The 16,100-nt window shown below is 43.2% G+C and overlaps 1 protein-coding gene across 2 annotated transcripts in view; it reads left to right on the top strand.

The window, feature by feature from the left end:
• The window catches only part of mpp7a (MAGUK p55 scaffold protein 7a), a 120,416-nt gene that overhangs the window by 86,768 nt on the left and 17,548 nt on the right, over positions 1–16,100 (top strand). For both annotated transcript variants that reach the window (XM_066665372.1, XM_066665371.1), the window contains one exon: positions 11,571–11,741. In XM_066665372.1, coding sequence (XP_066521469.1) covers positions 11,571–11,741 — 171 coding nt within the window. The remainder of the gene's footprint in view (positions 1–11,570; positions 11,742–16,100) is intronic.

The following is a 16,100-nucleotide window of genomic DNA, read 5'->3' on the forward strand; positions in this document are numbered from 1 at the left end:
CCAGACCTGCATCATCTTTCATTTAAAAACCCACAACTTGACTAATACAGTAATCACAGTGCCATTTCATCTCTCCCTCGCTCGCTCTCCCTCACACACACACATGCATACACACACCAGGCACCTGTGCATGTGTCTGTCCAAGCGTTTGTGTAGGCTAATATTTTCCATATCATGGTAAATAACAATGATGCGATGAGATGCAGAACCGTGAGAGACAGGGAGGGCTAATGGGGACCGGCCCTGGCCTGAACAAAAGCAGACCATAAAGGAGATTCATCCAGCTGGGAACCCCGAGCCGGACAGTCGGCTGCAGAAACTTCCACAAGAACCTGTGAGTAGGTCCATCTGTGTGTCGGCCTACAATGTAGTGACATCAGCCTGTGTTACGTAGGCAGTGACTGGGGGCTTGTTCTTTGTGTTCCTCTATTGTGCAGAGAGGTGACTGAACTCGAGTTAGAGCTCTATGATGTTCACAGGAACTCTACTTTATCTTTAAAACAAAGGCCTAGAGCCGTAATCAGGATTGAAACCTTCTTCTCATGCAAGGTTATATACAGAGACTTGATTTCAGGGCTATTTTGATCAAATCTATTGGTCATTTCTTCATTTAATAAATAGATACCTGTGCAGTGCTGTAGTTCCCTGGGTGTATGACTGAGGAATACAGTGCTATGCTACACTTTCGATCACAGAAGGTTATATTTTTGATAAAGTTTTGTCCCTCTCTCATTTCTTTTTCTACACTTTCTTTGTGCCTCCTCGTCCCCATTATTGTTGTGTGCTGGAGAAGCTGGTTTCACTTGAAGCTGTCGGCTTGCTGCACCGGCCGTGTCTATATCAGTGCCACGATGAACACACAGCCTCATGTGATACAGGATGGTCGTTGAAAGAACTTGAGTTTGGAATTACTCTTTCTCATGCTAGAACAACCAGTAGTTATTGTTAGCGGTAGTTATCTCTATTTATGTAGAAGAGGCATATCCCACGATGTTCCGTGACAGTTGTTATGACTGAACTGTACCTGTACCGTGCAGCTGAGTCTCGTAAAGTCGCATCACATGTGTGTGTTTGTACGTGTAAGTGTGTAAGGAGAGATGGGTGTTGTATGTAGATGCTGTTCGGTACTTGAGTGTTTTGATTTACGCTTGTTTAGTGGAATTGAGAACACATGAATTGGAGGAAGCTTTAAAGTGACTCCAAATGTTCTCCTGTCCTGGATGATTCAGACAGACAGACACACACACTCTCACACTCACACACACACACACACACACACACACACACACACACGTCTAACTATCTGGTGTTTTAACCCATGTTGATTACACTACATCTACCTTTTTGCTTAAAGGGTCATTTCAAATGAACATTCTTTATATACAGCACTCTACAGAAGTTATAAATCATCTTTTCATATATATATTTTACATTTCCAAACTAAATGGCCATTAAGTTGAAGTTATTCATTGTTGGGAGATTTCTCAGGAGCTTGAACCTTTAGGGGGAAAAAATACCAGCTGTTAATTAGCCACTGAATGCTGAAATTTTATGGCATTACTTTATTAAAAGCAAAAATCCCTTTCGATTTCTTTGATAAACTGGATGTAAGGAAGGCAGTGGGTGGACAATAAAAACTGAAATTTATGGCAAATATATTTTCTATATATTCTTAATAATGGCCAATTTGACAGGAAGTTACAAAATAATTAATGGAGGCCCTATACTTAGTACATATCAGAGAAAACTCGGTGGAACAAATCCCTGCACGTTGACGATTTTTGGTTTCCATTTCTGACTTGGGTTTTAACCGTCTTCCATCTTTGTTTGCTTTGTTCTTTTTCCCTCCTCTAAGACAACGAAGCAGTCGAATGGGGTAGGTCTCTTCTTCATCCTCTCCCTCACTTTCCTTCTTTAGTTACTTCTTTTACTATTTTCTTTAACTCTTTACTTACACCTAACTATTTCCCCCCTTTTGTTCTGTGCATTCTCAGTGGAGGACACTGAAGGTACAGTCTTTCAGTCTAACCCTGGAGCACTCATTAGATCTCATGGCCAGAAGCTCATTGGCTGAAGGCCACAGTGTGTAGTAATGGGGTACCTCAACGGTGAATGCAAGGTTGATTAGAGCCCATTTGACCATTACAACTTCATGGATCATAGCATTGTGTGTTAGAGGGCGTAGAAGTCCACCTGTAACGAGCACACCGAAACAGGAATGTGGTTCATTTACCCGACGTGGATTGCATTCAATTTTTTCTCCACTTAGATTTACATTAGATATCCGTTATCAGGCTATTGTCTCGAATACAGAATTACTCTCATAAATTCATATTCCAAGTGAATGGCCCAGCGTGACTTCATAAATTCAGTCATAACTGGCATGGACTTTATTGGTTATGGAAATAATTTGATTTTTACACATTTATATGGTGTGGTCCTCATATGGGTATTCTCTTGTTTCCCGAACCAATGGTAGTTGTACAGTTTGCTGTAGTGTAGTTTATAGCTTCAGTAGACCACCATAACAGCGAAGTTCTGGCCTTAAACCCGAAAAATGGGGTTTAAATCCACTTCACGGCGGTTGCTTGTGAAAGGCAGTGTCTTGTAAAAGTGTTGTGTCCCATTATTTAGCTATTCTGCGTCATCGTATTGTGACTCATTTAATAGCAAGGTGTTAGTTATAAATGCCTGTTTCTTCACTCCCCTTACTTTATTACAATCTATAAAATCAAATTTAAAACCATTGTGTAATGTCTCTGATGTGTCAGAGTGGATTTTCTGTTCTTGCCGGTGTAGCTCCAAGTCTGACATTTGTTAAACTGTATGTATTCTCCGCTTTAGTGTAGTTCTGTAGGGTGTGGATGTGGGCTTGTTATTATTAATTTTCTATCTTCCTTAATATTTAGGTGTCTATAGCTTTCCCTTGAACACATTGCTTCCGACTTCCTCTCTTATGATTGCTTTCCTCTTTTCTCTCTCTCCTTTCTTTCTGTGGTTTGCAGAAGAGACTGAGTTTGACACCAGTTTGAGTGGATTGGACACTGGTGAGACACTCCTGATTTCCGTTCTTCGTGTCCCGTGTTGTTGCCTCTGAGTGACATGATACTGATGATGGTAGGAAGTTAATGTCATCATTGTGGCCTTCCCCAGTTAGCGGCTGAGCTCTCTAGCTATTGACATTGATGATGGCGTTTGTTAAAAAGAAGTAAAACTATTTACAAGTGACTAATTACTAAGTACTCAAACTACTACACTTTCATAAACTATCACCTCACGTATCATCCAACAAACAATCTCTCTGTCTCTCTCTCTCTCTTTCTCATGATTTATCTTCAGGTTTTGCCACATGTTCCAGAACGGCTGATTTTTCCGTGTCTGTGCTGCTGCTGCAGCAGTAGGTCAGCGCTCTCACTCTGTTGCGAACCCTAATGACTGAGAGTTTGTTTTGTGCTTGTCTTTGCTCCTCTTGTGGCTCCAGTCGAAGTCCAAACATTTTCATCATGAGAGGATAAATGTTTTTGCCCGTGACTGTAAACAGCTGTTTTACAGCCTAAAAGACTCACTCCAGACGCTAAGCTGCACACTAAAGGGAAATGTGTATATCAGTGAAATGAGAGAAATGTGTTGTATGTAGCTACAGTAAAGCACAGGATGAGTGAAAGCCAAACAGGCAATTTTGCACTCATTTCTCATATTCCAGTCATAAACGGCTGTAGTTTATGGTTTTCCTGTGCTCTGGCAGCATCCTCCATCTAAATAGCTCTTTGTAGAAGTTAGGCACACTGCAGTTAAAGGAGCTGGCTCTGTTCCATGCTGGTGTGGTAGCCGTCACGCTAGTCCTTGATGTGGTCGCTGTTGGCCAGTGGGCCGTTTGGGGGCCCGGTCTTAGGCCTCCTCTCCACTCTGCTTTCCGTTGTTAGCGTGATGAAAAATGAGGGTCATGGAACCTTCTCATTACAACGGTCACTACACACACACACACACACACACACACACACACACTGCTTATGTTGTGTGGGGGTTATTGTTAGATCCAGACCAATTGAGGGACAACCCTGCGTGCATGCTCTCTTAATTATTATTATTATTTATTTTTATTTTCCTGTCTGTTTTTCTTAGTTTATTCTAGAACTTTACAGCATCCTCCTTTCTTCAATTCATTAACCATTATTTCTTCTTTTGTTTCCTCTCCCTTTTCACAAACAATGTCTACATCCAGTCTACATTTCCCCCATAAATTATTATTTTTGTATTTAATTTGTCAGTTAATATTTCTAGTCTGTGCTTCCTGGTTTTTGTAGAAATGAACATTGTTGACACATTGAGCCATCCCTGTTCTTTCTTTTATTCACTCTCTCACCACGTTCCATGTCGTTTTTCTCTGTCTTGCTCAATCTCCAGTGTTTAGTGGTAGACACTAGCGTGTTTGTGTAAGGCCTGAGGCCGATTTGAGGTCATGCCTTGGTTGAGCCGCTGGACACCCTTTAGACGTTTAGAGCCGTTTGATTTCACAGCAGATCCAGTGTGCGCAAAGTTTATAAATAAAGCTGCACGGACCACTCTGCCAAGCTCAATCAGCTGCTGACATTCTATAGGGATAACCTTTCCTTTTTCAACAACATGTCCCCCTCCCTGTCTCTCTACTTTCTGCCCCTCTGTTTTCCTCCACGCTTTCATTACAGGCCCTTCTGACCTCAGCCTCTCCTCTTCCTCCCAGCGGCCAGGCTACCCTCGGAGCAAGTCCCGGGACAGAGCCAGTGCCTTTCCGCACCCCGCCACGCTCCACACACTACCGGTAACAGGAGAGCGTTTCGGGGGGAAAACACGCAAGCCTTAAACAAAACCCCTCTTTACATGCCCCAGCAGCCCTCCGTGCCTTGCCCACGCTCAGCCCTGCGAGGGTGATCTAAACCTGGTGTGTGTGGCTGTGCTGTAGAGAAATGTGCAGATGCGTAGTGTGTTCCTGTGTTTCCGTGTGCTGCTCAGGTTTCTGTAGGTGGGTGTTTGGGTGCTGAAGACATCAGTATAGTTCCCCTGCAGTGCGGAGTGTCTGGGCTGCTTAGGACATCCATTCTCTGCTTGGGATTCTCACCATAATTTGTGCAGTAATCCTAGATCAGACTGGAACTTCTTTAAATCTGTAGTGTCTTTGATTTAAAAAATGCTAATTAAGTAAAAAAGAAAAGATAAAGATATCACTCACTGAGTGCAATTTGAGAGACATTGATTGGTAATCCACAGGCCTCCAATCACAGCACTAGACCTGTGTTTATGTGACAGAGTAAACATGAGTTTAAATGGAGTAAAGAACACCATGAGTGCTGAGAAATTAAAGTCATTTGAACAGAGAACAAAGTGCAAAAGACGTGTGTCTTTGGACCATGGGAGCACCAGGAGGAAACCCACATGGACACAGGGAGAACACACCAAACCCCTCACAGACAGCCACCCGGAGTGGGGCTCAAACACACAATTCCAGGAGCCTTTAGCACTACCTCTTGTGTTACTGTGCCGCCCTCTTTTAAAACGATGCATTAAATATTATTTAATCAGGTGACTTAATTTCTGCAGAGTTGTGTGTGTGTGTGTGTCAGGAGTATATAGGGAGGATGTAGTCTTGAGATTGCTTTCAGGATCACTGATGTGATGGAAAGAAACATTTGTTCTTCCAGACTCTGTTCTCATTAATCTCATTGGCCTGCGAGTGTACGGTCATGTATTATTTGCTCAGCTCTCTTGTCCTCACTGTGCCCCAATCGGAGTTAACGGGACTGTAGCTCCGTATGATCCATCAGCATGGCTGAGAGTGAAGCCACTAAGGAGAAATGCTAACCCTTAGTCTCTCACAGCTCTCCTCACAGCAAATATCACCAACAACCGTCCACTGCGACTCCCCTCTAAACATCCGGCAGCAGTACAGTACTGCTGAGGGAGACCGGAGGAAAACAAAAGCAGATGAAAACGATCGGAGAGAAGTGAAACCTGGGAAAGCCATCAACTCCTAGAATCCAATTAAGGAAGGAGCTGTGGAACAATCGAGTCAACATTTTTAGCCTGAAATTTAAAAAAAAAAGTGCTCTCTTTCCAAAAAAGGATTTATCGCGTCTGTCTACAGGTCAGATCATGTGGGCAGGGGGAGATGAGGGTTTCTCTAGGTTCTCTATAAATAGCTGTCAATTAGCATTGTTTCATAAACTCTTAAATTAGCTCAAGCTTGTTGCCACACTAGAATTTATTTATTTATTATTATTTTATTATTTTTTCTAAAATCTTATTAAGGAAATGTGTTATTATTATTTATTTATGCACACAGTTATGTATCTAAGAATTATATTTCCTATTTTTTATTGTTTTTATTATTGCTTTTTTCACTTGAGATGTTAAGCCATGTAGGATGGGGTGTGTGTGTTTTTTTTTCTTTCCCCCTCAGTACAATCACTTTCAATTTCCTTTCCCATTATTCCAAATTTTGAAACCGTAGCGGGACAAATGAGCCAATCCCACTTCTCAGTTCCTAGCACCGGGAGTAGATATCTCTCACACATTCATGCAGTTGTGAAGTGCATCAGGATTTGCGTAAAGCAAACCGCAACCTCCCTGTTTTCAGGAGCAGATCGAAATGCATTTCTGGACCGGTCCTGTTCACACAAACAGCTTTCAAACTCGGCCAAAGAATCAAGTTTTCAAATACTCTAATTTTAAAAAGTAATCATGGCTCTGTGTGTGTTTTTCTCTGTTTGTGAGTGTGCATTTTAATGTGTTTGAATTTGAAAAGAGTTTGAATGGTTTTTTTAGTGAACGGCTTGGGCCTGGCTGGTGTGGTGTCTGAAGCACGGCCAGCATTCCGGACAGATGATTGGAGATGTCTGGATGTTCTCTACTCACTGTTTAGTTTTCTAACAGCAGTGGTCAGTGGAGGCCAGGTACTGCTGTAGAATCACTGCAGATGCTGTGTGTTGTGTGAGTGTATGCAGGTGTGATCACACTGACCAATTGAGTGGTCGTATGATGGACTGAGCAGGCGATTGATGAGACAAACAGCAGTGCTTTGTCCAGCTTTGTATTTGGCCTGCCTCCTCAATGATCCTTTTCAATGCACCTCAAAGCTAAATGTACTGGTGATGACTGCATTGGGCTGGAGCAGAGCTGGCGGCCCACTGACTTATGTATGTGTGCGCGCGCAGATGTGCATGTGTGTGTTTCCCCTGACGCATTAGACAACATTCCTGCCCTGACATTCTTTTGTCTAAAGAGCTTTGGGAAAGGACAGAAGGGAAAAACAAATATCGCTTCTTGACACAAGCCGACTCTGTCCTGGCCAACAGGAGCGAGGAGTTGCTAAGCCTGTAACACTTGGGCAGAATGCACACTTTCCACATATGCAACGCAATGGAAACCGCTCCTACAGTGTGTTTCCCCAGACATCAATTCTTAACGAGTACAGCATGATTCAAAGCTGTGCCCAACGCATATTTCAAATAGCACTGCTAAATAGTTGTGCTTTTTTTTTCTTTCTTTCTTTCTTTTTTAAATCATCACCTGCTATTGTCATCCATTTTACCTTTTTCTTTCCTCATCCTGCTACAGGAAGAAAGGTAGCCCATAAAAATCGAAATGTGTGAGGGGCCACTGAGCAGACCGGCGCCCGATGGGATTGGTAAAATCACCAGTCCTGCCTGACAAGGGTTGTTTCTCCCCAGAGAGATGGAAGAGAGATATTGAATTCAGTTAGCATGCATGCTTCAGGATCAGATGTTTCGTACGTGCCTTAAGGTTGTGTTCGAAATCTCAGGCTGTTTGATGCTGGGGGTCTCTTGGAAGCGCCCCCGGAGGCCTGTTCTCTACCCCTAAGGCTTTCCACAGATGCCTATAAAATTGAGGGGAAGAGAGTTTCTGAAGGCCATGTGCCTGTCTACTCAGATTGACCATACACCCACACACCTCAGACATGCACTCTCCTGGACGGAGGAGTCCTGCTTTAACCTTGTTTTGGAATGGAAGTTATAGGCTGAGGGCTGGAAAACTACATTTACCATAGTGCTCCATAATATTCCATCTGTGTGTGGGATTGAAACTCTGCGAATGCTCGCTGGAATATGTCTGTTTTATTATTTAATATATTTCACACAAAAAAAAATAGAATGATGTAAAAAGCAACAAATAAAATGAGATATTGGTAAAGGGTGTGTTTCCACATTTCTAAGTCTATAAAAATGAAACGGGGCAAATTGGTTTTGCGCGTGGGCTTCTGCTTGAAATTCTAAGAGGATTTTTCTGCACGTAGGGCTTTGGTATTCTTCCATGAGCTCATCTCATTCTTCTTCTGAAGCAGTTTGTTCTTTTTTTGATGTAAAAAGCACTCAACGTCTTTGAAAAGACAGCGATGATATTGCTCACCTTTGGGAACAGTTATGTCAGTTTAATAGGCTGTTATTAAGAGAAATATAACATTTAAGGACTTCTAGAAATGCTCCTGTAATCCCGGTGTCTCTCCTGTAACTCCGCTATTGTGCCATTTATTCTTATTATAGTTTTTTTGTAATGAATCTGTCTGTGATTGTGACGTTGGCTGAAAGTTCCTGCCACAGATGCCGCAGGGGGCATGGCATTGGTCCTGCCTCATAAAGGCTCTTGCACTTGGAAGCCCTCACTCACTCGCCCCACACATATGCTACATTTCCTCCACAGCAGTTAGATATTATCGCTCTGGAAAATGGGCGCTCTGGAGCGACAGTGGCTCATAGGCGAGTGTGTGCGTTTGGCGGCCACGTGTGTCTCACTGTTTATGCTGAGTTTCTTAAGTTTTGTTTTTCTGTTCTCTCCAGAGTGGGAGAAATTTGTGTGATTTGTGAGCTGCTAGTCAGTGACACTAGGTTGCACCACCTCGAAGCTCTATTAGCCGGTCACGCCACAGTGTGCGCCATTAGGTGCTGCATGTTTAGGACTGGTGTGGACACGTGTCTGCGTCCCTGCCATTATTCACAATACTCTGCACTAGAAACAAGGAATGCTAAGTCTGTCCAGGCAGTCACATTCTACATTCACAGTTTCTCCTGAGCTCTACAATGAGCATGAAGCCTTGTATTATTCACCTAAAGGCAGGAATGAGACTCATCAGACTTGGCCTACTGTAATCAAGCAACTTTGTGAACAGAAATGAGCAAACATCTCTTGGGTGCTACGTATGTTGATAATATACAGCTTCCTCCAGAGCGTTTTTTCAGAAATTGTTTGTGAAGCTTGATTTCTCGAAGCCATGAAACATCCTAGTGGTCCCTGTCCATCAATTTCATCTTTCAGATACTGATAAGTATTTGTTGTAGACTGTTTTTTTGCTACTGCTAGTCGACCTGTATGACTGTACTCTTCGATACACTTCCAAAACTGATTTACCGAATGTTTTCCACACAACAAACAAGACATTCACTGCACTGCACCACCTCTTCTCAATCTATGAAACACATCACACACATCGTAGGTGTTTATAGCCCGATCATACTTGTGCAGCGCCATCTGCAGGAGCCTGAATTATTGAATTACCGCCTTGGGCATGCCTTAGGACATGATTGTGAAGCTCAGTCTGCCACAGTGCCTCCTGATACTCACATTGTTTTCTTAGGAGCTGCATTTCTCTGAGAAGAACCTGTTTTTTTCTTGTTTTTTTTTCTTCCCCTTGCTGATTCTGGATTGAATTAATTTTCATCCCTTCTGTCTAATCCAACCTCCATCAGGAACAGGGGTGAGAGAGACTCGCCGTCCAAGCCTTGATTTATTTATCCACGTTGGGACGGAGGGCAACATTCCGGTTATTTGGATAGAGCTGTCCACAAGGTTTTAAGTGATTTTGAATGGTCCCGACTGCAAAGCCTGTTCAACTATGGAGCCTCAATTTGCACTGACTGGCCGCAACAGTGCGGGATAATGAAAGCTATGCACCTGCCCTGAGCTGGAGGGAAGAAGAGCTTCTCCCTGCCAGAACCAATAAGCGGCCAGCACTTTGTACCTGCCAAAAAGCAGGCTAATTGAATGGAACAAGCCATTCAGTTCTTTAAGTAATCACAAATCTGTGGGGCATTCTACAATTTACAGCACTTCACATGGGCAACAGCAGTGTGCAGTTTCTTTCCAGTGCTTGTTAATCGTGACTTATCTAAATTTGATTAATGCATCATGTTGTTACTAATCCAGAGATTAACTTAAATTGTTTCTCCTGACATAAATAGAGCAAGTTGAAAGCAGAACATGAATCTGTCTTGTGTCCCTGGTGTAACATAGTACACACACTAGCACCCTTCTTTTCTGATATAGGCACAGTCTGACTTATGGTGTGTTTCATTTATATCCCAGTGTAGGTCCCAACCAGCCCTTATTAAGTGACTGTTTGGAAAAGAACAAGCTGTAAAGAATGCGTGATCTCTCTACAGCAACACATCTGTGTGGAGCTCGTGGGCTCTCTGCGCTGTGGAAACTATTAAAGGGGATTGGATCAGACTCTCTTTCTCTCTTGTTTCTTCTTAGTCCATAATTTTCATACTCCTATAATCTTGTGCATCTTGCATCATATCCATGTGTCCATTAATCACTGTTTAAAAAATAAATAAATAAAAATGAGTACATGCAGGGGGAAAAATGCCTTGTGCAGAGATGGAATATTAGGTGTCTTTGGTTTGGGACTGTGCTTGTCTGACTGGTATCTGTCATAAAAATCAAATGGGGCTCTTCAAATTATTGGTACGTTTTGATTTTTAGTGCAGTCTGGTGTCATTTAAAGAGCCCTCACTCCTCCAGAAGGATCAGACAGGAAGTTTTTGTGGTGACGTTCCTGACTACCTTCAGTGCGTGAAAAGCTATCAGCTGTAATGGCCCCTGTGAGGGAGAGTCATACCACCTTCTGAAGAGCTACTGCCAAAAGCGGTTGCCTCCATTGCACCCTGCCTTGAGAAAACAAATTGGGGGGGTGCTGTGCAGACACAAGCAGGCTGTCGGCGGTGTAAACTGCCCAAGCGTGAGGGTCCTGGCAGTGTATTGTATGGAAAAGCAAGGATCCAGAGCTCTTCTGATTGAATTGTCATTCCACAATTTACTTGGTGCAAGTTCTAACTAACTAAACTAACTAGGTCTCCAAGACACACCTCCCCCTTAATTTCCTGCGCTGTCATTGGACAGCTCTAACCAGTCAGAGGAGAAGACTAATGCAAGACACTTCTTTGCCTGCTTTGTGATCCAGTTGTAAAAATGCTCTGTTATACGTCCAGACATGACACATATAGTATTTCAAGACCACTGCCAGGACACTGTTCAGAGCAGAGATATAAATCACCACTGTTATAGGCACAGAGCATCGGAAGAAGGTGAGAGAGTGTAAGTAAATAAGAGAATACAAAGTGTGTAGGGAACTACACTCAGTATGTTGTGCAATAAAACGTCTTTAAAATTCAGGGACACAATTGAGCCTCATCCTCCATGACACTCAAAGTACACTGGTTATTACAACCATTCATAAACAGATACAGTATTTAAGATTCTTTTTCTAATCTTATACTTCTCTTAACTTTGTCCCTGTTTAGCCAGTTTCCGAAGGAGTTTCCGACTCAGCAGAAGGGACAAGAAGACGAATAAGTCCATGTATGAATGTAAGAAGAGCGAACAGTACGACACTGCTGACGTCCCAACTTACGAAGAAGTGGCTTCTTACCAACGAGGTCACAGAGCTAGGCATAGGCTTGTCGTTTTGGTTGGTAAGTGCTGCTGTTTTTGAACGTTTCTTTCCTTCGGTTGTCAGGAAAATGCATCAGATTCTTATTTAAACGGTCACATTTTTAGACGGTCAGGCTCTGGCCATTGTAAAAGTACGTTAAAATAACGGTTTCTTGTTCGCGAATATTTTCTTTTCTGTTGATTGATAAATAACCGAGGAAATTAACATTTTCAAAGACGTGTCCCCAAACTATTGGACTGTAGCCTATGAGCCCCCACTGGGGTTCACACTCAGCTGTGGCCTCTTAAGGGCCCTGGAGCTGAAAGGAGCTGGGCTTGGATATTCATTCCTCTTTCTGTGGCACTTCATTTCTGTCAACGTCGTTCAGTAGAGGCGTTTTTCTCCCTGGTATTATTCGCTGAAGAATAGTTAACACTTAGTTCCAAGGGAGTGGCGTAGGTGAGACCCCTGTGAGAAAGTCATTTTACAAAGTGTTAAAGTCCTGACAAAAAATGGATTTGCAAATTTGAAGAAGAGAAGAGCAGAAACCAATATATTATGAAGCAAATGCATGTGAAAGTGTTTCATAAAAAGATCTGTACAGATGGTACATGTGCAAATGAGGCGACCAGATTGCTTTGCTTTACAGATGCAATCCAGAGGGTTCACCAGGCACAGAGTTGCAAAGTGCAGAAGCCAAGGCCTGTGTGATAGGATATTCCTAATCCTATTATATTAACCTCCACTCAGGTCACGCAAAGAAAAACGTTTATAAAACACAAGCCGTTTTTGCATGTGCTTTTCCCAGACTAATGTCCCAATTTATCACTGCGCACATCATGAAGTACTTTTCAACACTGGCAATTAATATTGCCCACGTCCAGGGGACCACTTCATCCTTCATTTAGCTCATTTGTGAGAGGCAGCACTAGGTCATGGTTCAATGTAACGCAGCTAGACCTTGGTTTGGTAAATGCAATGCAGTGTATGGGTTCCATCATATAATGTTTGTGTGTGCATGCGCGTGTGGTGGTCTGTTTTATTAAGTCAGGCTTTTTCCACGACTGCTTGTCGAGATGCCCCAGCCATGCAATTAGGACTCTATTTTGCGGTTCAGACCAATGCAAATATTTTCAATTAAGTTTTATAATTTGGAGGACCGTGTCATGGATAATATCAGAGCTGACGAAGCGAAGAGCCTGGAGTCGGTCTGCAGTGTGTTTGCTGTGTTTTCTTTTCAGGTTGTTTCTCTGTCCCCTGAGGTGAAGTTTTGATTTCCCTGCTCTGTGTTTTGTTCTGTCTTCCCCTGTTTTTTTTTCCTCTTTATTTCTCTCTCTCTCTCTCTGGCATTTTAGTTTTGTTTAATGATGAATACTCTTGTCATACACTACATAGACAAAAAAGACAAGGCAGACCCATTAATTAACTGATTTCCAGTTTTTTCCTTCTGCTCCATCTCTTATTCTTTCCCCTCTCTGTCTCTCTCTATCCTCTCTTTCTTTGTTCTGGCATTCTTCTCCAACATGATGTCGATTCTGGGCTTTTCTTGGCCCAGGCGTGTCTCTTCCACCCCCCCCGTTTTTTAAGATTGAATGAAACTCATTCATCAAGCCCATATCCTCTGACATTTAACATTCACCGTCCCAATAGGTGTTTACCGCGGACTGTGGACAACAGGGTTAAATAAAATCACCTCTGAACAGTGTCCTTATCCCCCTCCTGCTTTCCCGAACACAATCGACTCGTGGTCAGAGGATCTATTTCAAACAGCTTTCCAGACGAATCAAGATCTTATCTGTTTGGATACGTGTTAATCAAGGAGCCAACGTAAATATATTTTACATACGCTTGTCTTCGGGAGACCACCGACGTGTTTTAACTGAAACCTGATTATTCAACAGGGCGAGTGATCTGTTTTGTTCTACATGTTTGATTTGAGGTGGAGGAGATTTGGGTTGATGTGACTCCTATTAGTGGTGGTAGTAACACGGGTGAAATAATGTACAAGGTCTAGAAAAGTCGTTTAAAGGAAGAGAAGGAAGAAAAGCGATGAGATTTTGGCTTGTGTTAAAGTCTCGTCTTTTGTAATACTGTGGCCCTAGAGTATTTCTAGCAGGTAGTGTTGCAGTCACACAGCTCCAGGGGCCTGGAGGTTGTGGGTTCGATTCCCGCTCCGGGTGACTGTCTGTGAGAAGTTGGTGTGTTCTCCGTGTCCACGTGGGTTTCCTCCGGGTGCTCGGGTTTCCTCCCACAGTCCAAAAACACACGTTGGTAAGTGGATTGGCGACTCAAAAGTGTCCATAGGTGTGAGTGAATGTGTGTGTGTGTGTGTGTCTGTGTTGCCCTATGAAGGACTGGCGCCCCCTCCAGGGTGTATTCCCGCCTTGCGCCCAATGATTCCAGGTAGGCTCTGGACCCACCGCGACCCTGAACTGGATAAGGGTTACAGATAATGAATGAATCAATCAATCAATCAATGAATCAATAGAGTATTTCTGTCTGAGCCAGTTTCACATTTGCACTTAGCATCATGGGCTCAATGGAAGTAGTAACTATGAGCTGGTCATTGTGTGCAGTTTAAACTAGGGTCTCCTGTACTTCCTCTCATTTACTAAGCCCTCCAGCCTGGCAGAGAGGTCGGCTACTACAGTGTTCTTATCCGAATAGTTCTTCCACCCCCTCTTGTATTTCTAAAATATATTCCGTTATATTGGCTTTGACTTGCCCCATGTCTTTACCTCCAATATGTCTGTTACTTGTCTATCTTTTATCTCTCTCTCTCTCTCTCTCTCTCTCTCTCTCTCTCTCTCTCTCTTTTCTCTCAGATACATGTTTTCCTTTGGACAGAGACGATTTGTATTTCACTCCAGAATTAAAGTCGAATGGCTTCCAGGCCGAAGTTAAAGCTTGTACAGCAATTACTATTAGCATCCCACTCATTTCATCCCCATATATCCCAGGCTGAAAGTAGCCAGTCTGTTCCTCATGTGTGGTTTAAACACCATGGGTGACCCAGTGATGGTGATTTGAAGGCCAGCGCCTGTAGGTCAGGATCACACGGCTAGAAGGTCCTCCCACATTCATTCATTCAGCCTACCCCACGACTCCTTGAGCCTGACTGCATGCGCTCTGCTCTCCTCATGGCCTGGAAGTTATTAAGCGTCTGCTTTTAAAGACCTGCTCCTCCTAATGAGAGCTCTAATCAACACTGACACTTTTACTGCTTCTGCAACCTGCACCAGAGAGAGAGCGAGAGAGAGAGAGACCGTGTGGAGACAGACACACACACTTCCCACTCACATACATACACTTTCCGCCCAGCAAGGCAACAAAAACTTGTTAGCGAGACAATGGCGTAAAACCCTCAAACACTCGACCCACACATGCACACAATTTCAATCAGAAAACAATTACTAAATAATGCTACAATGTTTTAGGCTTGGATTTATACTTAAAACAAATGTTATCCACAGTTTAGGAGTCATTAAAACACTACAATAAACTCTCCAAAAAAAGAGAATGAAACAATACACACAGAGAAGTCAACTAGGCTTCAGACTAGCTTTGTGCCAGAGAGGTCGATCTCTGGTCTCCGCAGACTCTTTTTAAAACTATTTTACACAAGATCTGGCAGGCTGTACCCTGACTCACATAGGCCTTGCTCTCACAGAGCTGTGTAGACCTACTGGGGCTGTAGCGTGCAGCCGTAGATCAGCGGCGGTGTAAGCTTCTACATAGATGAATGATCGAGGGCCTGCAGCTCTCTAATGCACCAGAGAGAGAGAGAGAGGGAGTGAACGGTCCAGGGAGCAACACCCGTCCATCATCCCAGTAACCAGCTCCCGATGTGGGCCTGGAAGTCAGCGGACAGGGCCTGTGGGGGTCAGGAGATTAACGCCCGTGGAAACCGCAGCGCTCGCGAAAGTGTTTGTGCACGCTCCTTCAGGTGGCTCTGCGATACGGCTAATAACACGTGTGAATTACTACACCTCACTGTCCCTCCCACCTACATCAACATCAGGACCTAGATGCAAACACATTTGCTGGCTTACACAGGAATGTTATTCCCTCACATATGGCTCAAGCATCTCTAATCCATCCACATTAACTAAAGGGCATCCAGCATCCATGTCTCCGTCTTACTTTCGTATTAAACAGAACCTCGCTTTTAGCTCTGTGTCATTAACAATACTTTGCCGCATGGAAATAACATTTAATAATTCACACTGTGTTGTCATGACACCTTCAGTGTCGTCAAGTTGAAGGTGGGAAAGTAGTGGTGGTTGTATTTACATTTTTGCTGCAGAAACTTTTAAATGTTCTTGTAACCTCGCCTTTCATTTACCTCCATTTTTGTTCTGTGGCCTCACATCACTTTCCAGTTCCATCTTGGCTTGAA

The sequence above is a fragment of the Hoplias malabaricus genome, chromosome 3, assembly GCF_029633855.1.
Source record: "Hoplias malabaricus isolate fHopMal1 chromosome 3, fHopMal1.hap1, whole genome shotgun sequence".
NCBI classification, from domain to species: Eukaryota; Metazoa; Chordata; class Actinopteri; order Characiformes; family Erythrinidae; genus Hoplias; species Hoplias malabaricus.